Genomic DNA, 25250 nt, shown 5'->3' on the forward strand with positions numbered 1-25250 from the left:
TTCACCTTGTTCATGAACTACCAGATTTAAAGGTTTAATTCTGCACACCGCTATTCAGACTATGGTGTACAGAACGTTACCACCATAACTGGACAGACATGACATTAACAGAGAACAGATAAAGATCAGATAAAAAAGGTCAAAACCATTGAAACAATGCTCAGAATCTCCAGTGCCTTCCTGAAAGAAGGAATGCTTCTAAGGTGTATGCAAGATTCTAAAAAGCTAAAAGTGTCTATTTTGTTTTTCTCGAATTTGTCACCTTTCAACCACAGTTTGTCACTTATCTATCACCTTCCTGGACCAGGCAGGAAAAAACGAAACCATCCTTCTATACTGTATATGTAGCATCACACTGGACCAAAATCATAATGCTGCATTGTTCTATACTGACAAAGCCATCTCCTCAAGGGCAATGCACCAAGTTCAGCTTTCACTTTTAATTGATGAAGGTTTAAGTTTTACTAAAGACACTTGCAATTCCTGTACAGCAGGCAACTACCACTTTTTTTTACAATAGCAGATTTTCGATCTCAAGTGTGAGGTTCAAAACATCACGTTGTCAAAAAGCTCAAGCCTATGAAGACACAGCCAAGAGGAGTTTTAGTAGATATGATGCTCAACTCACCATCTGGAGTCCTGTGGTCTGACTCTTCTTCTCTCACAGTAAGACTATCGGAGAGTCCCTGCAGCTTTGAGCTGTTCTCCTCGGTGTCACCCAGGGGAACAGCATTAAGGATTCTTGCCAAGGCTTTGGATAAGACAGGGGCCTCCGATTTATTTTCCTGGGGAGCTGTCACCTGCAAGAAGCAGTTAAGACAAGATCAGGGATCAATACAATGCAGATGATACCACAGCAAAGAAAACACTCTACAAGACCTTGGCTGTTTAAATGTATGGAAAGTTCTATTGCACACACCGTGCACGAAACACTGGACTGCTGGACATTTCCCCTGACAGGGAGGTTTGATTAAATGTGTGTTTGACTGCAAAATGCAAAAAGGCTTCTCACATGTTACATTTGAAAATACCGAGACATCACTGCCAGCATACTAGGACATTCATTATCTGGAAGAAACAAATCAGGACACTGCTCACGTCAGCAAAGGCACCGGTTCTTTTTCAGCTTTTATTTAGTGATGAAACAGTCTCCCTGTAAAACCTATACATAAAACGTCAGAACGTTCAGGTTCTGATCAAAATATTCACTTTAAAAACATGTGTATACTTCATTTGTAATTCACTCAAATGGGACATTATTGGAAAGTAAGAGCTGGTATAAGACGCTGTATATTTTATTTTTAGGCAAGCCCATGCATACATATGATCATTTTAGAATAAAATCTGGGTTAGGGTTAGGGTATTGGGACACCTTCACTTTCAGCAAACTTGATAGCGTAAAAGCCAGTGTTTGGTTGCTGATCCCTTTGGGACAATAACAGAACAAAGTCTGCGATCCACACAAAACCCTAAGTCTAATTATTTAAGATACTTTTAGCTGCAGCTACTTTGGGTTCTTTGGATGTTGCGAGTTCAGTTTCTCTTCATCATACTGTATGAAATGCATGCTCAACTGGGGAATGACGTAGTCAGCTTTTCTTTTTTTTTACCTCCACTTCATCCTGCAGAAGCCCCAGTCTCAAGGAATCTGAACCTTCTCAGTCAGTCAGTTAGTCAGTCTGATTTATGAATCACATATCTAGAGCGTAGTAATTTACGGCCCATAAACCTAAATATCAAATTCCATTTCACAACATCTGCACAGTACAGGGGGGTTTAAAATGGAAGTTGTAAGCAGCCTGGGGCTACTGAGCGAACGCCTTACCTACCTTGTTCAGCGCATTGCACAGCGGAGGGCTGGGGCGTTTCGGGTCGGGCACAGAAGCAGCTCTCATGTGCATCGATGCCGGGGGCACAAACCTGGGCTTCTTGGCCACATTGCCACACAGCTGACTTGGAGCCCCTGACCTGCGCATACTGAGATACCAGCCCACCTGCAGGAGTTCAGAAACAGAATAGTTCTATTGAGGCATCGCGTGGGCAGGCTTGCTGGCCCCTGGGTCTTACGATAGCAATGAAAGGCCATGATTGCGATGGACAGGTAATTGGACAACACTATCCTCACGCTGGTGCTCACTAACCTCGGGGAGAATTTTATGAGAGTAGGGTTAAATCTAGCAACCTAATTACGCTTAGGATGAAATCGAGGGTATTGTTGATCTCTTGAAAAGGGATCCTTCAGGCAAATAAGATTTAAACAGCCCAGTACTATGGATATGTTTCCCAAAATATGATGAGTAACATTTCTCTACTTCAAAATGCAGATTACATACAACAAAGCAGCAATTAAAAAAATGATCATCCGAATAAATTACAGATTACAGGTAATCTCATTGGGAGATTTATTACAAATTCATTTTTAAAAAATCATGCCGTTTCTCGTTAGCCTTCAAACTGACACGTCAGTGGACATAACAGCACAAACTGTTCCATATGTAGCTACATATCGTACCGAAACTTAAAGATTATTTTAGCATCTCCGAAAAAGACCTTATATAGACTTACTATATTAAAACAGAGCACATAAGCAGAACTGCCAGTTAAACGGCCGTCCGATTACCTTTATGTTGTGTCTATTACCTGAAAGCTAGACCCGTTTTTAAATGATGTGCTTATATGTCCGATCTAGGTAGTTGTGGGAATGAGAACCGTCGATAATAACGATCCAACAGCCTTCCGTTTTATTAACTGTGGCATAAAAAACAAAACAAAATAGTCAACCTTATCCACGATATACAGCACCGCATTATTACTTACATTAGAAACTTGCAACCAAGCGGGCTAGACGGGCCAAATGACGCCCTTTCTTATGTTTTTATGTTCTAGGTAGACAGAACCCCTCTATACCACAATAAAGATTATTTTTTTTCCCTACAAATCCTCTTCTTATTTCCTCCCGGCGGCGGCCACCTCCGTAGACTCAAGTCTCCCGCGTAACCAGGATCCGCCCTCCGATAGGCCGCGGTCATGGGGCGGAGATACGAGTGCTCCCACCTTCATTTCGCAAAATGAATAGCCTTGCTATTATTAACCTTATAATTATAAGCTCAAATAACGTGAACACAAGAGATTAATGTTCAGACGTGGATAAAAAAGCATCTTATCAGTAAATAAAAAACCTTTTTTGTGCTTTACCGTCACTTCTTGCCACACCGATTATGGTCGCCGTTACACTCCATCTCATGGCGGATGTAAATGTATTTTTAATAGGACGCAGGAATCTGGTCCATAACGTATCATTAGTCTTTTTCATTTTCTATATAAAATACAGAACCACCCGTATTGAAAGCTCGGGTTTAGAAATTAAAGAGAAAAATCCTTAAAACCGCTCCTGCCACACTGCCGAATCACCCCTCGCCGTTTTTTTTGCCGAGTGAATGTCAATATATCGCCACAGTTTGCGACAGTTGGTTCTTGTCACCTGAAAACAGCAGGTAAATAAAATACATTGAAGTAGAGGAATCGAGGGTAAGATACGCGGTGCGTTTTAATTATTCGTATTTGCCTTCCATGTAATTACAAAAAATATTTTTATACGACATTCTGATGCAAAAATACTGAATACTGAAATGACTGGTTTAACTGTCATTGTGCAGAAAGCTTTTCAAATACTATAAGAAACGTAACAATTAAGTCTATATTAAATGGTAAGTTGATTTATGTTTTTCATATGCATATAGTGCTGTGCATTGTGAATTCTGCCAACTTCTCTCCTGCACTGGCTTTCTGTAAATTGTAAAGAACTGTAAATATTTTAAAAACTAAACTTTAAAACAACAGTTCGTACGTACAGTAGTAGCAGTGTAGTGGTGATGTACAAGCATTGCATAAGATTGTCCGGTTATCAAAACAATCAATAACTTTAGGTACTGTAGGTGTACAAACCACGAAGTAAGAGGATAAGATAATAAACGATAATAAATATTTATTATTTTCCCTTTTGAGCTCAGCATCCATGAGCTTCAGTATAACAAGGGTTTCTGTTTGATCCGGTAAAGATACCTTGCATTGTTACTAATACGATATTAACATGGGGGAAGTTGTTAAAGTAGTAGTCTGAAATGGCATAGACGTTCTCTATGTGGACGTCATGAAGCTGAACAGTGTTCGGTAAGTATAGCATCTCAGTTTAACATTGCGCTTTCGAAACGATACAACACAGAAGCTTAGTTGTAGAATTTACCAGTTGTAATTTCTTACAGCTTGTAAGAAATTTACGATTACCAGCACAGAGCAAGGGAAAAGGGTTGTGTGTCTGATGAAGCATGCTGGAGAATCAAGGCTTACAAACTGCAGCAGTGCCAGTCTGTAACTTACAGTGTAAGGGGTTACAGTACATGCAGATAGTGGAAACATAAACTGTGATTAGAAGATAGGGGGAAAACACTGATCTGAACACTGAAAATGCTGCTTATGAAAAGGAAAAGGTAAAGGCATTTGTGCAGTAGTAAAGATTGCACATCTGCAAACTGCCTCGCAGAGCTTGGCAGATTTCACTGTGTGACTGCTATCTTTATTAAAAAGAAAAACATTTGTTGTGTTTGTATTTGGGTTAAATAATTTCGTACATTCAGTTCCAAAAGGAGGTTCTAAATGCACAGGTATGAGCTTGTGCAGTTCTGAGTCTTGGATAAACTTGCTCCATGTATCGCACCAGTCCAGGGGAGTGTGATCCGGATGGCAGGGTGGGTGGGGATACACCACGAGCCCTGTCCCTTGCTGGTGGTGGACTGTGATGCACCCTCCAGTCCCTCTCTCACGTCTCTATCTGTTTTACCCGGTGGAGAAGGTCTGAGTCACAGTGGTTCAGGGACCCATCAGCCCCTTTAGGGCACCCTAGGCCCTCTGACGCAGTGGCAGAAGTGTGCGGATGTGTAAGAGAGCTGGGTGGAGCTAAATAAAACCAGTCTTTCCCTGAACTACATCTAGTGGATAGTGCGCACATCTACTTTACCTGTTGGCCTTCCCTCATAAATTTCTGTGTTGACATCTGTCCATCGATTTTCTAACCACGCCAATGCATCCCATTCACAGGAGGAGCCTGGCACAAGGGGCACGAGGCGGGGTACACACTGAAAGGGGCACCAGCACACACAGTCGTACACACACCAAGGCCAGTTTTCCCTGAAGCCAGTTAACCTACCAATATGTCCTGGGATTGTAGGAGAAAACCTATGTGAACATGGGGAGAACATGCAAACTCCACACAGACAGCAGCCCAGGTCCGGCATGGAAACAAGGGCCCCAGCACTGCGAGGCATCAACGCTAACCCTTGTGCCACCATGCCATGCCACCCTCTGTGTTGACAGTGTTTTGTAATGGCTTGTTGTTTTTCGGATGACTCTACCATAAAGTAGTGTGTTATATTCAGGGTATCGTCACCTACAGCGGAGTTGTAAGAATAATCTTTGACATGGCGGTTACTTAAATGCTGACTTATGTACCATGTGCCTTGAGGTACTTTAGGTGATGGTGCTAATTTATCTTTTTTTTCCAGAGTGACAGCCTTCCATAACAGTATTTGTGTGTAATATTTGTTTTCTTGATATTGGTGTAGACAGATTGAGCATATGTTACAAATGTCAGGCAGTTGTAAAATGTCCCTTATGCAAAAAGGTTTCTAAAAAAGAGAAGAAATTCAGTCAGTGAAGGAGGGGTTTTGAACTGAACGCCTTTGCAGTCAGAATACATTTTGGTCTTTGTTTTTTAGACTGCTTGATATAAACTACAAAGACACCTCTCTACTAACAGTGGAAGGTGAAATTGTGGATTTTGTTCTACACTGCTGAAATGTCATTAAGCTAATACCATTAACTTGTAGGGAGATTCTAAGTGCATTCAAGGTCATGGTAGCTTAAGTGCTGGTTGATTGAGGTTATCTTATTCGAAAAGGAATCCATTTCACTCCAGACACGATATCACGTCAGCTGAGGGTCACATGAGCGCTGGGCCTCCATTGTTGCACCTAATATAGTGAGAATTGATTTGAACAATCAGTACGTTTAGTAAAATGGAGGTGTAAGACTAGCGAATCCTAACATCCATCCAGTATCATAAAGCTGCTTATCCTGGTAGGAGTCAGAGCAAGCCAGAGGCACCAGGCAGGGCTGGGAGCGCATTTGCTTGTTCTCCCTCTGGATGGGAAGCCAGTCCTTTGAGGGGAGCTGCACTAACGCATCTATTGAAAGTGCTGCAACAAAAGGAGTGTTTAATGAGAAGGGGCGGCTTCTATCACCAGTGACTCCGAGGAAAACTAAACTCCTGAACTAACTTGGATTCATTGCACTTGCTGCAATTAAGTGAGTGACCCTCAAAGCCAAAAAAGAGGACATTTGCTTCCTTGTAAATTGATCATGTCAGAGAATTGTGTGCACAACTTTTACATGATGATGATGAAGTGCTCAGAATGTTTGATTTTATTTTTGCAAGGTTGATACTTATGTCCTTTTTTCTGCTTTGATATGCAAGAGAGAGACTTTCAGTAGCAAGTTTAAGATTAAGGTGTGTTTGTCTGGAAATGTAATGTATACTCGTAATGCAATTATTGATTTTCTATCAAAATTGATTTTTTTGCCAGTTTGGATTTGGACTAATAAAAAGCAGAGCAGGTTTATCACAATCATTCATTTCTGTCTTTTAAAATGCATTTTTAACCATTTTATTGGAGTACTTTATGGGGACTATAATTGATAATTATGTATCAATCATTTAGCCTTTCTGTAAACATTGTCTAGTATAACTCCTAAGTGTCTATAATTTCTGTACTTTTCAACATATTCTTATTGGCTCAGACCTTGTGGTATTGACATCTAAACATCAAAGCAGTAAATATACTTTTTCAAATAGGGCACATCCCCTTCCCTTGGCAATTCCCTTCCCTTGAAATTTGCCTGACACTTTGCATTTAACTCTGTGATGGGCCTCAGACTCAGATTTCAGGCATAAAATGAAACAAGGGCGTAGTGTACAATCTATCAGACATGTACAGAAATGTTAGGTTATGTAATTAAATCTGGTCAGAAATGGGAAAATCCCAGCTTTTCAGCCTTACATTTTACATTGCAAGAATTGAAGGGAAATATTTACAGTAGAAGATGGGCCTACTTGCAAGTTTTCAAATGAAACCATGACCCATCTCATGAAGGGGATGTCATGTATGGCTAATATTTACACTGTAGCCATTTCTCACAAAGTTTTTTTTTTAATCAACATTAAAGGTAAAGCCAACAATCACTTTTTATTGGTATGTCCCAGCTAATATAAATAGTTTTTTTAGCTTTTACTCAACCCTGATATGTTTGTTCTCTAACCGATGCTCCTGTTTTGTCATTTAAAATTTTAGAAAGGTCACCAAAAGTGAAATTAACCAGACGTTATCTCTTAACCCCTTGGTAGAAGAGCAGTGAGGAAGAATTTCAATTAGGAATATTTCCGGACCCGGCAGCAGAGCATCACCACTACAGAGTAAGAAACGCACAAGACAGAATGTGTCATAAATTACGGTGAAATAATCCATTAGGCAAACCCCATCTTGAGTGTGAAGTGAACTACCCAGTGAAGTCCTTTCACCTTTAGGAAGGTTTGCACTGTGCCCCAGCAGTGAGAAGCTAAAGGACAGGCCAGTGGCTGCCTCTTATTTCTAATTTTTCTTCATATCAGACATCAGAGCACATTTAAAAAGATATGGCTATACACCATAAGAAATTCAAAAATTTATTTTTTTTTACATATTTTTGTTTACAATTCTGAATTCTGGGTATTTTTTTTTTTTGCACTAATTTAGCAGGCGAAATTGGAAGCCGTGAAGAAGGAGGCTCTTTATTCGGATGGCTAAGGCGGGCACTGTGTCCGGTATCTCAGCAGAGGGCTGGGGGTGGCTGACATGCTACACCTCTGTGGGAATGCTCTCTAGGGGAAAGGCTGAAGCTCTGCCCATGTGAACGCGGGGTTATTGTTTGCTTTGTTCAACAACTGGCTGTTTGGGCTCCAAGTATCTGTTTCTTAGGAAACTCAACAGCTCATACCACGTTTCTGTCTCCCCCCCATACAGGCAGTGTCAGGGGCAGGAGTGAAGGATTACAGGGAGCCTTAAAAGGTGAGAAGGAGAGTGAAGTGAACTAGACAATTGAAGATGAACAAACAGAGCATCGGGAGAGGTGTTTTTCTGTTACTATCTTTTATCTTCACACGTCGGTGCGTGCTCACCTTTCCTGTATCCTGCCGTTCGTTGTCGTGATGTCTGCAGTGTGATTCTCGAGGTCTGTGTCCACAGCAGAATGTAATTAAAGATGTATGCTGTGCCTTGAAACTCAATAGGCGACGTGCAGTACAACTGCAGTCTGTAGCTGCTCGCCAGCTATTACCTCTTGCTCTTTAAGCCTTAATGCTGATGTTTGTAACTGGCTTTTTGAAATGAGAATTATGGGCCTTAAAGCAATCTCAGTTCAATTTTAATCCTGCAGGTTTGATGGTGCAAGTCATGGAGTCTTGAGACTTCGCATTCTTGTTTTCCCTGTGATGCATGCTTATTATCCTTATATACTCTACAGCCAGGTATCTTTTATGTTTCCTCGTTGATGTGGTAATAGTTATGTTTTGACTCCAATTTGCGGTTTGTTTGCCAGTAGTAAATTGCTTAATCTGCATCAGGGAGCCTGTTTTTCTGACGATAATGCTACCAGCCACCCCTGAGGTCAATGAAAAAGAAATAACACGCATGAGAGTTTGTTTTTTGAAGAAGATCGTCTACCTGATGAGGGGGATTTCTTTCCCCGTGTGTCCGTGTCTCAGTGGGCGTGCCAGATGGGTTATGACCTCGAGCGGTTTGTGGGCTACGTGAACGAGGGCCTGCTGTGCTGCGTGTGCCGCGATGTGCTGGAGGACCCCCTGCAGGCGCCCTGCGAGCACGCCTTCTGCAGCTCCTGCATTCACGGCTGGCTGGTCCACCACCACACCTGCCCCGAAGACAGGCAGGCCCTCGACGCCTCCCTGCTGCGGCCCTTGTTCAGGTAACCGCACAGACATTATTCATCTGGATATGATATGATATCATCATAACATATCATATTATATCTGATATGGTATGATATGATATTATTTGATATTATATTATCATATATCATATCTGATATGATATTATTTTATTTGATATTATACTATATTTATCTGTCTAGATATTATTATATTAATAGTATAGTATTATTCGTCATAGCAGTAGCATCAGTGTATCCCATAATAATAATAGTACAGTAGTAATAAAGAAGATGGATTGACATTGCATTTAGTTGTGATTGCATTCCAAAAGAAAAAAAACAACCACAAGGGGGAGGAAGGGGAAAAATAGGCGAGGCGGAGACCAGTGGACTCCTGTCCCAGCGCTGTCTTCTCCGCAGGTACATGCGCAACGACCTGAGCCGGCTGCAGATCCGCTGCCGGAACAGGGAGCACGGCTGCGAGATGGTGTGCTCTCTGGAGTCCGTCGACAGGCACGAGAGAGAGTGCGAGTACAGCCAGGTTGCCTGTACAAACACGGGTAAGCGCTGTGCTTTCAGAAACGGCATCCGCCCTTAATACTCTTCAAAATCAGTGTACCGACGAGCCCGCTTTAGGTATTAAGTTAATCCCATGGGAACTTGCGTTTTGTTTACCTGCTAAACCATAATGCACGTGGAAACAAAGAAGGAATTGTTATGACGTGCTTTTAAAAACAGTTATTTAAGATGCTCAGTGTAATGCTGTACAAAATAATAAATCCTGTGCTGTACATTAGAGAACCCATTCGGTGGAGATCAGAGGCAGATCTCATTCAATAGGAGACCAAAGCACTGTACAAAAAGTGCATGCAGTGTGCAGTACACAGAGGTAAAGTGTGAAAAACGCCATCAAATTGACTCAATAAAGCCTAGAGTAAAACAAAAACGTCATTTTGTCTTTTCTCCGTGTGAATCAAAGCAATCATCACTTAACGGTATTTAGCTCATCACTACAGGCCTATTTATCACTGAATGTTTTTTTTCTTTCATCTGACAGATGTTAGTAAGACTACGAGGGAAAAGACAAAAAGTATAAGCAAACCAAGTAATCCACACAGTAATGATGGAGTCTAAATTTAGCCAGGATGATGTTATTTTAGTCCGCTGGTGAAGTATAACTGCTGAATCCTGTTCTTTCCACTTTATCTGTATTGTGGTCAGGTTCAGATGACTCGGAATCAATGAGCTTAAGAGACTAGTTAAATTTCCTGCTTTTAGATGCTTTAGAATTGTACCTCACTGGTGGGAATTAATTGCACCAGGGGGTTATGATTGGTCCCTTGTTCCCCCAGAGCTGAACACCTGGCAAGCATGATAAGAGCTGCAGGCAAGAGCATTGATCTCCTGTGTCTAATCCCTCAATGCTGGGATACTGACTACAAACAGGGTACCATGAAAAATCCCTGCTTCCACTCGAAAGCCTGTTGGAAGCAGTATGGACAACTTAAATGAATAATTGCATCTAGCAAAAATGTTTTTACGCCTTTGAATGTAATAGTATCCCTGACGTTGTTAATTCAGCATTTTTAGTTGGCCAGTTTTATTTTGTTGTTTATTTCTGAAAACAAAACAATATAGTGAACAATATAAACCAATTAATGTCTTCTGTGAACTGTTCTTGCCAGGTGGAGTGTACTTGTGTTACCGATGTGGTATGTATTTAATGGCGATTTGCAGATAAGGTCTTATTTCTTTGGTATTTGGACCAATTAGAGGCGATGTGTGAAATGCAGTGTGCTGTGTGGTGCTTGTGTTTTTGTGTCTCACTGTAGAGATGAAACGGTACTAGTTCAAGGCCTCCAGGAGGGGTCGCTGTTCATCAGTTTTTGCTCATTAGTACCTTGCATTTGTGCAGTACCTTCTTCTGTGTATCAGTTATGACCCTTCTTTGTTCCAGCCTGCACATTGCTTTTGAAAAAAGTCAGAGCTAATACAAACACCATCAAAAGGAAACTATATTTGCTTTAATTGTCCCATTTTCTCTTTTTTTTTAAACAAACCGGAGCTGAGCTCACTGGTATAACAGCTCTTTGCAGTACCCCTTCTGAAATTCCTTCTCTTCTTTTATATCAGATTTAAGCTGAGGAAAATCAGGTTGCAAGTTATGACAAAAGTAAAAACAAAAAGGCACAGCTTCTGGGGAGAGTTACTGACTTTGTTTTTCTCAGAAGCCAGCTAATAAAGCATGCAAACGGTGCGGTGAAAGCGAGGCGAGGAACGAGCACGGATTTGGGGAATTTGTGTGGTGGATGTCCCAGTCTCTCCCCCCCCCTGCTCTGCGAGCAGGTTGTCCGATGCAGGTGGAGAGGCGGAGCCTGGAGGCCCACCTGTCTGTGTGCGAGTACCGGAGCAGGGAGTGCCCCAACGGCTGCGGCTACACCGTCCTCACTTCCGACGACGCGCCGCACAGCTGCGTGGCCGAGCTGCGCACAGAGCTGGAGCTGCTCAGGTGCGGGACGCCGAGGGGCGGCGCGGGCGCGGGCGCGGGCTGCGGGGTGAATCCGCCGCGCGTGTCGCTCGAACCCGAATCTGAATCCCCCCCGGTCTGTCTTATGGGAGAAAGTGTTCAAAATATTTTGGAGTAAAGTACTTCATCTCCTCTTATTCACGCCTGAATAATGCTGGAACTGAACAAACGACTCAGTTACAATAATACACCAGACAACCGTTATACGGCTATTTGTTTTTTTAACTCTGTTGGCATACAGTTAATTGTAATGAAAAATGAATTGTCACATTCCACTTCTACTGTATATATTCCTACTGAGTACCAGTTACTAAAGGCTGTACCAGTAGTTTGACAGTGTACTGAAGCTCTGCAGGTGCACTACAATCAGCAAACCCGTCTGTGTAGTACACTTAACAGCTTGTAGGCGCAGACACGCCGCTGTCATCTGAGATACCTTACCGATGCCTTGAAACGAACAACAAAATATTTGAAAACAAGCCCTGCAAAGTCTACAAATCAAACCATTTTTGTGTTAAGTTTGGAGATGACTTGTTTGAGGGTTGAAAAGATGTTTAGGCACAGCGCTACCACATCTGTAGATGCACTGTGGTTATAGAGAGAAACCGAACACTAACAAATACACCGGGCACCCTGTTGGGACTCCTACTCCAGAAACCAGTCTGCGTAGGGTACCCTCTGTTTATTCAGTTCTTTCTTACATTTCTTAGTACAGACGTGTAGCTACATGCAGCTGGTCTTCAATCTCTAAAGCTTTGACAAAGACATTTAAAAAGTCATTGTTTTGTGATTGCTAACATGATCAAGTATAGCAATCTTGAAAGCTTAAGAGAACAGACCACATTTTTAAAATGTAACTATATTTTGCAAACAGTTTCTCTTTATTCATAGAATTATACTTTCTGGTGGTGAGTGTTCCTACCGTTCTATTATATGAATGAATATTTTTAATGTGAAATGTAATTGACAGATTTAAAAACACAATGATATTAAATAGTTTTGTACACTGTTGAGGTTTCCCATTTGTTCTGTAAATGTAGCCTTGTAATTAATCTTTTTCAATTTCTTAATATTCGTAAATCTTTTTGCTGATCACTCTGTTTTGTTGTTTCTTCTCTTCTGTGATGAGGGCCCCACTTTCACATCACTCTGTTCCCCGAAGTCCGTTGTCAAATATGCTGCTCTGATATCTAGTTAGCAGACACCTGATTTCTGTTCTGTCACAGTGTTTTCAGGGTTTGTTTTAATAGATGAAAGACAGCGTTGGATTGGAATAAACACGTCTAACGGCTCTGACTGAACATCACCAAACATTTTGATCCGTTAATGGTGTTAATCGTTGCCGCAGTACGTAAGGTAAACATGGCAGAGTGGTAATCGGGCAGTCTGCCTGGTTTCTTCTAGGTCTGAGATGATTTGTAAAGTCGAGGAGGTGAGACATGAGATGGAATCTAGGCTGGACTCCCAGAGGAGACACATGGTGCAGAAAGAGAGCCTGCTGAAAAACGAAATTGAAGAGCTGAAGGTAGGCAGACATGGAACAGCTGCCAGACCTGGCTTCGTGTTCCGCACTTCAGTTTTCTGGTTGGAAACAGTGTCAGAGTGGTGGCAACATACAGTATAGAGACGTGAACATTTTGCATCTGTTGCTTGGAGTTAAGTGATAAAAGCAATGGCAAAAAGGTGCTTTTAGGACACAATATATTATCAGCCTTAGGAAATAGAGAGGGCAAGATCTTTATAAGTAACCATTACAGGTTGTCGACAATAGGGGGATTACACAACTTACTTGAAACAAATAAATGGTGTGCTTGTCTATACTGATATATACTTGTCTTAGTAGTTTTGTTCCATGTTGGGAATTGTAATAGGCTATAGTCATTCCCTCATGTTTAAATAATTACATTAGAATATAAACATGACCTGATGTGGCACATAGAGGTGTATGTTTGAAATGTGTGCTGTTTGAAAGTGTGTGTCTGTCTGTGTGCAGTAGAGTCAGCTGTGGTGGGTGATGTCAGACCTGTGTGTGTCTGTCTGTGTGAGGTTGTGAGGGTGTCTGTCTGTGTGCAGTAGAGTCAGCTGTCCTGAGTGATGTCAGACCTGTGTGTGTCTGTCTGTGGGGGGAGGGGTGACGGTGTCCCTCTCTGTGCGACAGAGCCAGCTGTCCCGGGTGATGTCAGATGTCCGGACGCTCATGGGGGCAGAGCGTCTGCACAGACAGGAGCTGGAGCAGGCTGAGCTGGAGAAGAGGGAGCTGATGGAGCTGCTGAAGAGCCTGCAGCGAGAGGGACATGCCTCCGGCGGCCCCAGCTCCATGGGGGCCCTCCGGAAAGCCACTGCCTCCCGCACACTTGGACGCCTCGACAGTGTGAAGAGGAAGTCCAGGGAGGTCACCGTCATCTGAGCTGGGTAACCGCAGAGCATCTTTCCCTCTCTTCTTCATTCCCACAGTTGGAGGATCAGTCCCCAACTGGCAGTAGTCCTAGATCTGCGTTACATAACTGAAGATTATATAGTCCAGGATGAGTGGTTATGAATCAGGTTCTGAATGTAGACAGTTACAGGGTTAATGACATTTGACTGCTTTTTTGCCACAAAAGAAGAGCTGTACATGAAGTGAAATGAAGGTTGAGAGTATTTAGACTGTGATTTTGTATGATCAAATTGTTCTTGGTGTGATTATAGTTCATAGTAATTTAGGAATTCGTGACCAACTGGATTAGTACCCGTCATTCTTTCTTTCCCCCATCTTCACAGTTTTTCAGTGGACTCCACCAGGACTGCCTGGGGTCACCTGGGGGTTTGACAAGTAGAGGCTGGGATAATGAGCAGCATTTCAGATAGCGTCGTCTATGCAACTCTACGCCCTCAGGTCCTCGATCAGCTGTTAAAACTGCCATTTCCACTTCTGAAACCCGTGTGTATTTTAAGCCTTGCTATCACTGCCGTTTGAATCCCAAGAAAGGCTTTGAAAAAGCTTATCGACGATGGATGACCACGCTTACTGTAACCAGCTAAGGAACATTTCAAATGCAAAGATGCCACCTGCGTCATTCCACTAATACTTTATTTCAGAGGCCTTTAGAAAGAATATCTTTTCTGAAGTTAATATAACTAAATGTAGTTTTAAAATGAATATTTAGCATTTTATAATGAAATTGTGCTGGTGTGAAAATACCCGCAAATGCATGTCAGTCATATCGCTTTTTGTCTCCATAAGCTACCATATGGCCTATTATTTTGTTTTTTATTAGTTTTGTGTTTGTGTGGTTATTACTAGATGTCGTTCTGATTTTTTCCTTATTTTCTTTTTCTAATCACAAGGTGAGATTTGTTCCACAGGTTTATCTGTGGTGATTAAGAATGGAAAGCAAAGGAAAACTGTCATTTGCTGCAAATTTACCACTGAAGCACATTATGTATAAAAAAAGAGGAAACACAGTCACTTTTATTCAGCATGTCAGTCTGGAGCCTTTTCATCTCTGTTCCTGTTACAGTGTTTCGTGTCTTATGGTTGTTGCAACCATTGCTGAATCAGTTTAATCCTGGCACTCCAACATGTTAGAAGGAAACTTAAAACTTAGCTTTTAAAAGGGTATTAATTTAATGCACAAGCGACCAATATGTCTCACGTTTTGAATTCAGTCTGGTGATGCCAAAAGCCTTTGGACTGGAAAAAACCAACCTGCTGTTAACTTTCCAGATGCTGTGTGAGAGTACACACCTGGAATATTTGGTGCTGTTTTTGAGGTTACTTTTCTCTCAAATATTATAAAGTTTAATGTTATGTAAAACATTTTTAAACTTAAATAATGTAGCTTTTCTAACCCAGAAGTTTTCATTAATACTGATATTACTGTTATTAGAAAATGTTTGTGTACCATATATAAACATTTCTTTCAGAGTGTGTGGTTGTGCTAAGACTTCTGTTATCTGAATCTAATGTCATGAATTAATTACACAGGACATGAAATCTGTATTTCTATAAATGGTTTCGTTCACATTTCACTTAATAATTTCCAATTCAAAGATTGAGCACAACAGTACATTGGTTTATCTGATAACTCAAGAGGTTGAGAATTTTCAAATTCTATATACATTATTTTGAAATCTGATGCCCAGAGGACTTTAGCTATTGATTACGGAACTGGTCAGTTGACACCCCAGCTAGGGTTAGGGTTAGCATTCACACACTACTTGACACTTTTTAAGCTCAGCACTTGATTTTGGGGCCCAAGTCATCTTTAGGACAAGAGATTTCTTGCTCCTATCTGAATTAGTTTTTTCAGAAACTGTCTGGGTGGATGTCACCTGGATGTCATGGCGCACTGCAAGGTAATTGTATCCCAAAACGGAGTCACTCGGATCAAAAGTTGTAACCAAACATTAGAATAGAATCTCAGTTACTTGCAAGAGTTTTGATCAATGGTTTTATTTTTTTCCACACTCATACCTTTTGGGTTGGAGGACATGTCAAAATCCGATGCACAAAGAGGATGAGATATTGATCACGGAAATGCTCACTTGACACCCCATGTCACTTAGGGTTCGCATTCACACACTACTTAAGACAATTTTTATGCTCAGCGCTAGATTTTGGGGCCCAACTCAGGTTTAGGACGAGTGATTTCTTGCTCCTATCTGAATTTTTTTTGGTTGGAAACTCAGGGGTCTGGATGGCGCGATGCACTGCACGGTAACTGTATCCCCAAACCGAGTCGGTCGGATAAAAAGTTACAACCAAGCACTTTAGAATCTAATGCCATTGTAAGAGCTTTCATCGATGCTTTTGATCGTTTCACATTCAAACTGTTTGGTTGGGGGAACACGTCAAAATCCGATACCTGGTGGAAGGACGTGAAGACGCAAACTTCCTCTAAGACAGCCGATCCTCTCAGTGACAACACTGAAAACTGCCGCACCCCAGATGTTGCTTTTCTGGAAAGCCCAGTTGACCCTGGCGGCATTCAGTTAAGTGTGCAGCTTGCACCACTTGTAAACGACAGCCCAGCTTCTCTCGTTGGGAGCCAGTGTACAGGTTTCAGCACACTGGTCCAGACTGACTCGGACACTGATCTTTCACTTCCAATCCCTCACCACTCGTATTTTCTCAAAGTGAGGTCATGTACCGCATCCCGAAAAAAACGGGGGGGGGGGAGGGGGAAAGAACCACTCTTTAGTTTCATTATTTTATTTGAAATTACAACGCATCTTTAAAAAAAAAAGGAAAGCACAAACGTCACTGGAATTTAAGTCTGCAAGTAAGAGTTTCATGTCTCCGGACACCGCAGAGAAATCGGCCTGGGTCCTTCAGTGGCACAAGTCCCCACAGGAGGCCTCGCCGTTCCCCGCAGTGAGCAGTCCTCCCTTGTCCGAGTCTACCTGGTGAAGGAGCGCACGTGCCTCCCGCGGCCGCCCCCGCCGCCCCCGCTGCTGAACTTCCCCCGGGAGCTGCCGCCCCCCCCTCCGCCGCCGCTCACCCACGACAGGCCTGTCCCACGGCCGCGAGGGGCCCGGTCCCGCGGAGCCAGCCGGTAGGCACCTGTCGGGCGACACGGGTAGCCACTGAGAACTACCGGGCACAGCCAGAAGTCCTCAGCATGGTTAGAGCTCTTTCAGTACACGTGCACAACTGAACAACACTTCAAAACCTACGGATTCTAATTTTAAATGTCGACTTTTACATTTTTTTAAATAAATTAAGAGTAAATCATGGGGTTCAATATATTGTAAAAAAGACGCATTCCTTTCGGAATTAACACAGAGGTCCTGACTATCCGTGGTCATTAAAATCCCAGGGTGTTTCTCGAAAAGAGTAGGGGTGTTACCCCGGTGTACTGGCCAAATTTCACCCACTGGCCTTTACCAATCATGGCCTCCTAATAATCCCCCTCTCTGAACTGGCTTTGTCTATTGTTCTTCTCCCCACTGAGAGCTGGTGTGTGGGGAGCGTACTGGTGCATCACCCAGCTGGGGGCTGCACACTGGTGGTGGTGGTGGAGGGGAGACCCCGTTAACTGTAAAGCGCTTTGAGTGGAGTGTCCAGAGAAGCGATATATAAGTGTAAGGAATTAATATTAAAATGTGCGAAGCTAGGAAAAACGATAAAATTCAGAGCAAAGCCTTCAATACATGTTGAGACTATTTCTAAAGTTAAGCACAACATTGCCCATTGGGTGTCACTCTTCATCCAAGAGACTGTTCTTGCTGAACGGTGTCATATTATAGAAAAGAGAGATCTAGTCTTTGAGTTCTCTTGCTACTCCTGGGTAAGACCCATTTGGGAGCTTTTGATCTGTGCAAATTTGAGGAAATAAAATAATTTAAAAAGTGTTTTAACCCACAACATCTGGCTATCAAATACAACATTTCAAGCTTTCTGTGACTTCAGCTGTCATTCTGTCCAATTAAAATAAATTTGTGTCACCAAATTGCTGCATTGGCTGGACTAGGTGTTTTTCCCAAGGGCCAGCAAGCTTTTCAAATTGGAAATACAGAAACACTGTCCCAGCCTTGCAGATAAGAAGGGCCAGGACACTGCTTGCACTGTGGGAGCAGGGAGGCTGCCCCTCCCTCCGAGTGCTGGAATACACCTCCCAGTCCGGTTCCTCCGGTCTCAGCTGTGCAGGGTGCACCTGATGGCCTCGAGCGCTCCAAGATTGTAAGAAACGAAAGGAACTGCGGGACTAAGCTAACGTTGGTCAGGAAACGGCAACCAAACCACTTCTGACAAAAGAAACTATCCCAGCAGCAGTTCAGTAGGTCACAGCTTTATCGACTTTATTGACAAGCTGTAGAGTGAACTTGAAAATCTTCAGGAAGTGGCTTCACAACAAGGAGCACCTGTCGTGAAGCACTACTCAAAAGACAGAAATTAATTTGTTTTTTCTAAGAAGACTTATATTGAAGATGTCAGAACAGTTGAAGGTCTAATATTCTGAAGCAGGAAAACCTACATGGCTACTTTAATCAAGGTCACGAGGAAAAAAAGCCTACAAGATTCTCCAAGATAATGATTCAATGTCTTCTTTTTACATAACGTGCACAATTTATTTACCTCTGCTCCCAAAGGGTGCAGAGAGACTCCTGCGAATTTAAATATTATTCCCACGAAGGACAAAGAGAATTGGTTTAAAGCTTAGCTTCTATTAATGTTGTCGACCATGGTGGCTGTATATTTTCAACTGCAAGGGAGTTTCCTTTCCAAATTCCAGTTTAACCTTTCAGTCTTTTACGTGAAAAATCTAAAATGCTGCTAATGAAATGATGTACAGTTATAAAGGCATGTTACAGGGATCAAGGAGATGATCACAGAGCTGTAAGATGGGATCGGACCACAGAAGGAAAATATTCCTATACTTTGGTGCAACACAGAAGTCTGCAGGCACATTTCCCAGACTTTACTTTAAGGCCAGCAGCCTCGCACAGCCTAGTCAGCTACATCAAGATTAACAGAGATGTTAAGAAAAACCTCTTCAGATATTCATATGCCCATGTTGTGCTTGGAAATGCGCAGAGACTGTCTATCTCTAAAGCAGGCGAAACACTGATCCTGAGATACCAGAAGGACTCCCAGCCTTTCCGAAAAGGACGAAACAGACAGTGTGCATACCTGCTGAGGGTTGCCTAGATGGAAGAGGTCCTCTAGCGAAGTTGCTCTGGCCACCCCTGGCCTCACTGTACGTCCCTCTGTGCGTCACAGGCGCCACCTGGGCACTCCAGCTGGACCCTCGGCCTCCTTCCCTGCGGTTATAATTGCCTGGAACACAGAGGCCTATAGGGCTAAATCAATCAGCCAAGGAGAACCAGCTGCCACAGCAGCAATCACATACTGCGCTCGATAAGGTGCCGTGGCTGGCAACTAGATGAACCGGCCCAGCGGTTCTCAGAGTTGGCAGAGGGTACTTTTGGCAAGAAAGACATGTAAAACAAAGCTGGGTCAGGAGGTCTAGAGTCATTAGGAATGTGTTAGGAATTACCCATCCACATTTCTCAGACAAGTATGCAACACATATAGACCTTTTAGTCATTTAATGGAGAAAAACGGGTCAGGCTTAGTAGAGAGAAAAGAGGGAGAGAGAGAGCCATGTGTACATGTCTTAGCCCCACTCCTCTGCACGTCTGTTTCGACGCTGTCCCGTTCCGACGGCGCAGAGGCGGGGCAGGAACTCACCTTTGGGAGCCGGAGGGGTGAAGAAGCGGGTCTGGCTGTGGAAGGCCCCCCGGCCACCTCTGCTCCCGGCGAACAGCCCCCGCGCCGGCACCTTCGGGGAGCCCTTGGGCGTCCTCTTGGCCTGCAGCAGGCCCGTGAGCGGCCCGATGTCCTTGATCTCCGCGGCCACAAAGTCGTCCACGTGCATGGAGGGAGGCCGGCTGGTGTTCTGCTTCCTCTGCCGGAAGATGTCGTGCGGCCGGCACAGCTGCCCGAACACCCCCCTGCCTCGGCCCCTCGGGAGGGCCATGATGTGGGCCCTCTTGGCGGGTTCAATGTACTCGGACTTCCCGCTGGGGGGAGAGGGGAGAGAGGAGAGGTGTGAGGAAAGAGAGCCTCGCCCAAGATCAGGCTTTTACAGGGGGGCGGGGACGAATCATATTCATGGAGAGTGCACGATATTGAAAGCGTACTCCCACTGATCGGTGTTAAGATATTCTTCTATGCATCTTCTAACCAACACATTTTTACCCAATAAAGGGTTGCCGGGCAGCCAGAGCCTATCACAGCAAGCAAAAGGCACAAGGCAGGGTACACCCTGGATGGGATGCCAGTCCATCGCAGGGCACACACAAACTCACACACTACAGGGCCAATTTTCCCAAAAGCCAATTAACCCACCAGCATCTCTTTGGACTGTGGGAGGAAACCAGAGATCCAGGAGGAAACGCATGCAAACATACAATCCCACGTCTGGAATTGAATCCAGGACCACAGTGCTGCAAGGCAGCAATGCTAACTACTGCAACACCTTTGCCGCCCCAGAGCAAGATATCTTCGAGCTAAATGTGCCAACATTCAGTGCACACCAATAACAGGACTTGCTTAACTTTTTATTAATGAAAGAAGAATTGAACAGTTAAAAGAGTCACTAATAATCTCCTGTTACAGTTATCTGTAACAGGATTTCATGAAATCCAAATGAATGATCAATTTTAAGCAGATTAAGTGGGAATGTCGCTCCAGTCTTAGCTTTTCTTCACACCCTGAAAGCAATGGGTGTCCACATTGCAAGTCTATTTCTAGTCACATACAGTACCCTCTGGAATTGATTTGGACACATCCTGACGGTGTAAGAACATAAAACATCACGAAGCAGAGAGATTTACAGATTGGACAGTCTTGCGGAAGATCACATATCAATTTCGAAAGCAGAAAGCGACACTCCGTTAGCAGCGTCTCTCGCGGGGTCATACCTGGAGGTGATGAAGGTCTCGTGTTTGTGCTTGCCGAGCTTGAAGCCCTTGGGGGGCTTCGTCCGCCCGGGGGAGGAGGGCTCCATCAGGAAGGACTTCTCCAGCTCCGCCTTCAGGTCGAAATCGGGGCAGCACTCTTCGGAAAGGCCCACCAAATCCACCTTCACCTGCGCCATTGCGAGAGCAAGCAGTCAGGAGCAGACCCTCCTGCAGCAGCGGACTCACTTCTGTCCGCACCTCCTGACGCGAAGGCACCCAAGACTCACCGCTGAAGGAGCCCCGGTTCCTACTGCCTCTTTCACTCACCCAAGCTCAGCCAGGACGGCCCGGCACACTTGAGCTCACCGACACTGAACAAGCTAGCCAAGCGTCTTGAATTGCATGCAAGGAGAAAGGGCCCCAGCTAGCTAAACTCTCGGCTTTGGATTGGTCATCTCTCGAGCCTCCTGAATGATCTTCGCTTCTTCTCCATGGGTTATACGCGTTTTCTCACCTACAATAATCCTGCATCTTCGCATGTACCCAGGGATTATTATCATCTGCCTTTTAAAGAAGTCATCGGTATGATCATTAAATATTTCTGATCAGCAAAAGTAGATGAATTAATCAAATCTCTCACTCTTACATAACCAGCCTTGGTCTAGATTTCATTTGTTACAGTAGATTATCAAAGCTGCAGAATGAAATACATTTCCCACTTGTTTGCCCTCAAATCCAAACTTGAATACTGAACCAAGTAATCAAAATCCTCCAAGGCAGCAGCAAAGTCAGTCCCTTTGGGCTTCTTCAGTGAAACACAACACAGAGGGCAAAGGTGGCGCCAACATGTACAGTCAGTGCACACTGCAGGAAGCACCCCAGCTACCAGCTACCAGCTACCCAGTCATATTGTTGAAGCCAATTTCCTGGCTTCTTCCGAGATCGGAATGGAGGAGGTCTTTCGATCAAATTAGCTCACTGTCAGACTGCTAAATGGGCTGAACAGCTCCCTCCTGCTCTGAAGTGAAGATTTGCATTAAACAAGACACATTTCTGTGTATCAGTAAACATTCACAATGAATAAAAGTTACTGAACTGAAACTAACTTGGGACTGATTTTTTCTTCACGTTCAGAATCTTATAAAGAGGTGTAGCAAATCCGAAACTGAAGAAGAAATCTCAGGTGTTTTCAGTATTTTTATGCCTAAAATTCCACCTTTTCACCTAATTAAACTCTCTAATGGCTTCCCCGCACTGTGAAAGTACTATATAACTACACAGTAATATTGTAAATGAAATAATAATAATGAAAACAATTCTGTTTGGATGTCTTACAAATAGCATCTAACAGTAGTGACAGCAATAGTAAACTGTAATAATTTAACATAATGGCAGAAATAATGTGGTTCTGGTTTCAATTTATAAAGAATCTTTAATTTTTCAGGATGTGTTGATCGATTAAAAAAATGCCCGTTTCTTAATACTGCGCCATTCAAGAGGAGAATCTGCCATCCTTCTCCTCCTGAGCGGCTGGTGCCTGTGACTGACACCCGCAGGACAGGAGACTGAGAGCCACGCCCACCGCCGGCTTCAGCTCCCAGCAAGGCTCAGATATACTGCACACAGGTGAGGGGCAGCAGAGTCCCCATTACCCGCCATCACCCTGTCTACATGCAGGAAAACTATTATGATGATGATGATGATGTTATGTGGCTAGAATGTTAAGGCTGTATTCTGGGTGGATCCGGGTATTTCATTGCAAAACCAGGGCCTTTGTGGCACTGGTGAACTGATGAACAAAGGCATAAAATATACAGGGAAAAGCACATGTATTGGGACAGTGAAGTGAAATTGGTCACTTTTGCACTGGATGAATTAAAAAAGGTCAGCTTTTGTTTCGGGCTATTATATTGTACACATATTTAGCTACATCAGAATAATGTCATTTTGTTGTGTTGTATCTTCCACTTTCAGGTGAGCACAAGCAGTGTAAATTCAACTAGCGTGAAGTTAATATTTGGTCACATACACCACACATGCAATGACTGCTTCAAGTCTTTGACCCATCAACATCCCTAGACTCCTGATATGTTCCTTTGAGATGCACATATTCTGATGTTTGTTCGGACGTCAGTAGGCTGTGAGTGGCAGACTGTGACTTACCATGTCGAGGTCAGTGTCAATATCTTCTGTCTGGAAGGGGGAGAACCACAGTGCCTTCAGCTGATCATCAAACACATCAGACAGGACATATACCGTCCTAGAAATGAAACAGAGGTCAGTTTAACCCCTCAGACTTACCCCTTTCTCTCTCTTTGACTTCAGATCCCATCAGCATGCATGCCTGACTGTGTACTGGATTACTGAAACCAGGCCAAGATTCCACTAACCCACCACACTCTGGTGTTCTTAGCTAACGAGCCGTGCAGAATGCAAAAGACAAAACTGATTATGTGTGACAAGCCACAATTTAAAAAAAAATAAGAGAAAGAGATAGAAGCACCAAATAAATGTGCCAAAAATGAAAAGATAAGGTACCATATCATACCAGACTAAAAGCATGCTGTTGCTGTATATTTCTTAAGCTCTTATTTACCTTGGATTACAGAAAACTTTCAAATAAGAAAGGCTTTTTTGGGCCCTGTCGATGTTATCATTAAACCAATTTAAGGACAACCCACTATAAAAAATGTACTTTTAGCTTTTGCAAATCTATTAAAAAAATTGGGAAATGAGGGAATGACTGAAACATTTTTCTAAGGAGCATGATGACCATTGCATGTTACACAATTAGGCGATACTGATGACATTTTGACTGCTGTTTGTGCTTTTCCTGCTGAGATACGCTTTAGTTTTTTTAAGGGAAATACTATTGAAATATTCCTCTAAACAAAGCAGCGAGACCCTTTGTCATTACCTATTATTGAACTGAACGGGCAGGCTCTCTGGAGCAGGCAGGTTGGGCTCAGTCTCTTGCTCGTTTGAAGAGGTAGATTCGACAGCGCTTTCCAGTGTCTGCCTAAGTCCAACCACATTCTCCAGTAAAGTCTCAAGGTTGTCGTCGTCTTTAGAATATTCCTGTTTTTTACCAAAAAAATATACGTAAGGACTACTGGAGAAAGCCTCAGTTTAAGATCAAAATGCAAACGACAAAAACTGTGAATTTCAAGTATTATCATCAGCAATGTAAGGCGTGTGACAAGAAGATAAATGGAGGTAAAAAAAAGTGTGTAGTGACTTTAAAGAAACATACTCAGCAGGGGCAGCATGCGACCCCTGGGTTAAGTTTTTGTTCTCCCTGTGTTCGTGTGGTTAATTGGCTTCCAGGAAAACTGGCCCTGGTGTGAGTGTGTGCGTGTCTGCCCTGTGATGCACTGGCTTCCCATCCAGGGTGTACCCTGCCTTGCACCTGTTGCAATGTACCCAGCAGAAGCATATGTAGACAGACAGCAGGTAATCAAAAAGGTCTTCTAATAAGTGTCATACTAGTCATTATGTACTGCTCATGTTTTCACATATTAGTTTTAAAGGAAGAATAATTTTTAATCAGAACAGACTGAAATCAGTGCAGGTTTTGATACATCTTCAAAAGAAATTAAAAGCAGATGTTACAGCACAGCTTTATTTTTAAATGCAATTGCAGAAAAGAAATGCAGAACAGGTTGTAATAAACTTGAATTTTACTTGACTGATCACATATTTTTAACTTAAAAAAGTGTGGAAGTGTTTCAAAACTTGAAACACGGAAATGAATGTGGAACATATAAAATCAAGGATGCAAAGGAACAAGTAATAGGTTTATTCCATGCTGAAAAAAAGAAGAAAGAGAACACAACGTTTCGGCCGTGGAGCCTTCTTCAGGTGTGAGAGAGACAGGGCAGTAGGCAAAGGTAAAGTAGCGGGAGAACAAAGGTTGAAAGGGAGGAGGAGTGAGAGGCGGGAGCAGGGGACAGAAAGAGAGGCCAATCAAGAGGTGTGAAGTCAGAATGGGTGCAGAGAGGTGTGAAATGAAACTTCCAATGAATGGAGAAAATTTAAAAGAACAGTAATCTGTCGTTAAGGGAAGGGAGAATGTGTGATCCTAGCTGCAGAATAATTTTAGTTTCGGTGGTCTTTCTGATGTATGAGTTCGGAAAACCGTCTTTGAGAACACAGACGGAGAGATTATAGTGGTCGTGGCCGTCAGAGGTGAAATGAGAAACAATGGGCTTGGAGAGATCTTTAATCTTCACAGCCCTGACGTGTTCTCTGAAGCGGTCTCCGAGTCTTCTTCCTGTTTCCCTTTATTTAGGAAATTATA

General features: G+C 43.0%; 3 protein-coding genes across 14 annotated transcripts in view; 1 reads left to right on the forward strand and 2 right to left on the reverse strand.

Moving 5' to 3' along the window:
- Positions 1 to 3278, reverse strand: part of rad54b (RAD54 homolog B) — a 39178-nt gene extending 35900 nt beyond the window's left edge. Inside the window, exons 1-3 of one of the 2 annotated variants that reach the window (XM_015358220.2) lie at positions 3196 to 3278; positions 1830 to 1994; positions 629 to 800 (exon numbers count right to left, since the gene is read on the reverse strand). In XM_015358220.2, coding sequence (XP_015213706.2) covers positions 629 to 800; positions 1830 to 1976 — 319 coding nt within the window. In that variant the 5' untranslated portion in view covers positions 1977 to 1994; positions 3196 to 3278. Of the gene's footprint in view, positions 1 to 628; positions 801 to 1829; positions 1995 to 2817; positions 3174 to 3195 lie in introns of those variants that run through there. The other variant, XM_006636122.3, reaches the window with a different exon arrangement.
- Positions 3279 to 3403: 125 nt separating this feature from the next.
- On the forward strand, positions 3404 to 15470 carry rnf41l (ring finger protein 41, like). Of its 8 annotated transcripts, none has more exons than XM_069194811.1 (10): positions 3404 to 3494; positions 7404 to 7525; positions 8112 to 8156; positions 8852 to 9069; positions 9454 to 9593; positions 10719 to 10745; positions 11380 to 11542; positions 12965 to 13085; positions 13719 to 13972; positions 14321 to 15470. In XM_069194811.1, the coding sequence occupies exons 4-9, from the start codon at positions 8864 to 8866 to the stop codon at positions 13965 to 13967; spliced, it is 906 nt and encodes a 301-aa protein (XP_069050912.1). In that variant the 5' UTR covers positions 3404 to 3494; positions 7404 to 7525; positions 8112 to 8156; positions 8852 to 8863; the 3' UTR covers positions 13968 to 13972; positions 14321 to 15470. The 8 variants fall into 8 exon arrangements, with proteins under 8 accessions (XP_069050912.1, XP_069050919.1, XP_069050915.1 ...); XM_069194813.1 differs by having other exon boundaries at positions 3430 to 3528; XM_069194812.1 differs by having other exon boundaries at positions 3494 to 3540.
- A 1268-nt stretch (positions 15471 to 16738) lies between these two features.
- virma (vir like m6A methyltransferase associated) overlaps positions 16739 to 25250 on the reverse strand; it is a 44959-nt gene continuing 36447 nt past the window's right edge. Inside the window, exons 19-24 of one of the 4 annotated variants that reach the window (XM_069194809.1) lie at positions 23868 to 24028; positions 23114 to 23210; positions 20972 to 21138; positions 19737 to 20068; positions 19176 to 19322; positions 16739 to 17105 (exon numbers count right to left, since the gene is read on the reverse strand). In XM_069194809.1, coding sequence (XP_069050910.1) covers positions 16942 to 17105; positions 19176 to 19322; positions 19737 to 20068; positions 20972 to 21138; positions 23114 to 23210; positions 23868 to 24028 — 1068 coding nt within the window. In that variant the 3' untranslated portion in view covers positions 16739 to 16941. Of the gene's footprint in view, positions 17136 to 19175; positions 19338 to 19736; positions 20069 to 20971; positions 21139 to 23113; positions 23211 to 23867; positions 24029 to 25250 lie in introns of all 4 variants that reach the window. The other 3 variants (XM_069194807.1, XM_069194808.1, XM_069194806.1) reach the window with 3 other exon arrangements.

Source organism: Lepisosteus oculatus, chromosome 10 (genome assembly GCF_040954835.1).
Source record: "Lepisosteus oculatus isolate fLepOcu1 chromosome 10, fLepOcu1.hap2, whole genome shotgun sequence".
NCBI lineage: Eukaryota > Metazoa > Chordata > Actinopteri > Semionotiformes > Lepisosteidae > Lepisosteus > Lepisosteus oculatus.

What these genes read in the sequence shown, in the direction of transcription:
- rnf41l (XM_069194811.1), top strand. Translation starts at nt 8,864, where the DNA reads ATGGGTTATGACCTCGAGCGGTTTGTGGGCTACGTGAACGAGGGCCTG. An exon ending in GGTTGCCTGTACAAACACGG is followed by an intron (nt 9,594 to 10,718) that starts GTAAGCGCTGTG and finishes TGTTCTTGCCAG; the next exon opens with GTGGAGTGTACTTGTGTTAC. An exon ending in GTACTTGTGTTACCGATGTG is followed by an intron (nt 10,746 to 11,379) that starts GTATGTATTTAA and finishes CTCTGCGAGCAG; the next exon opens with GTTGTCCGATGCAGGTGGAG.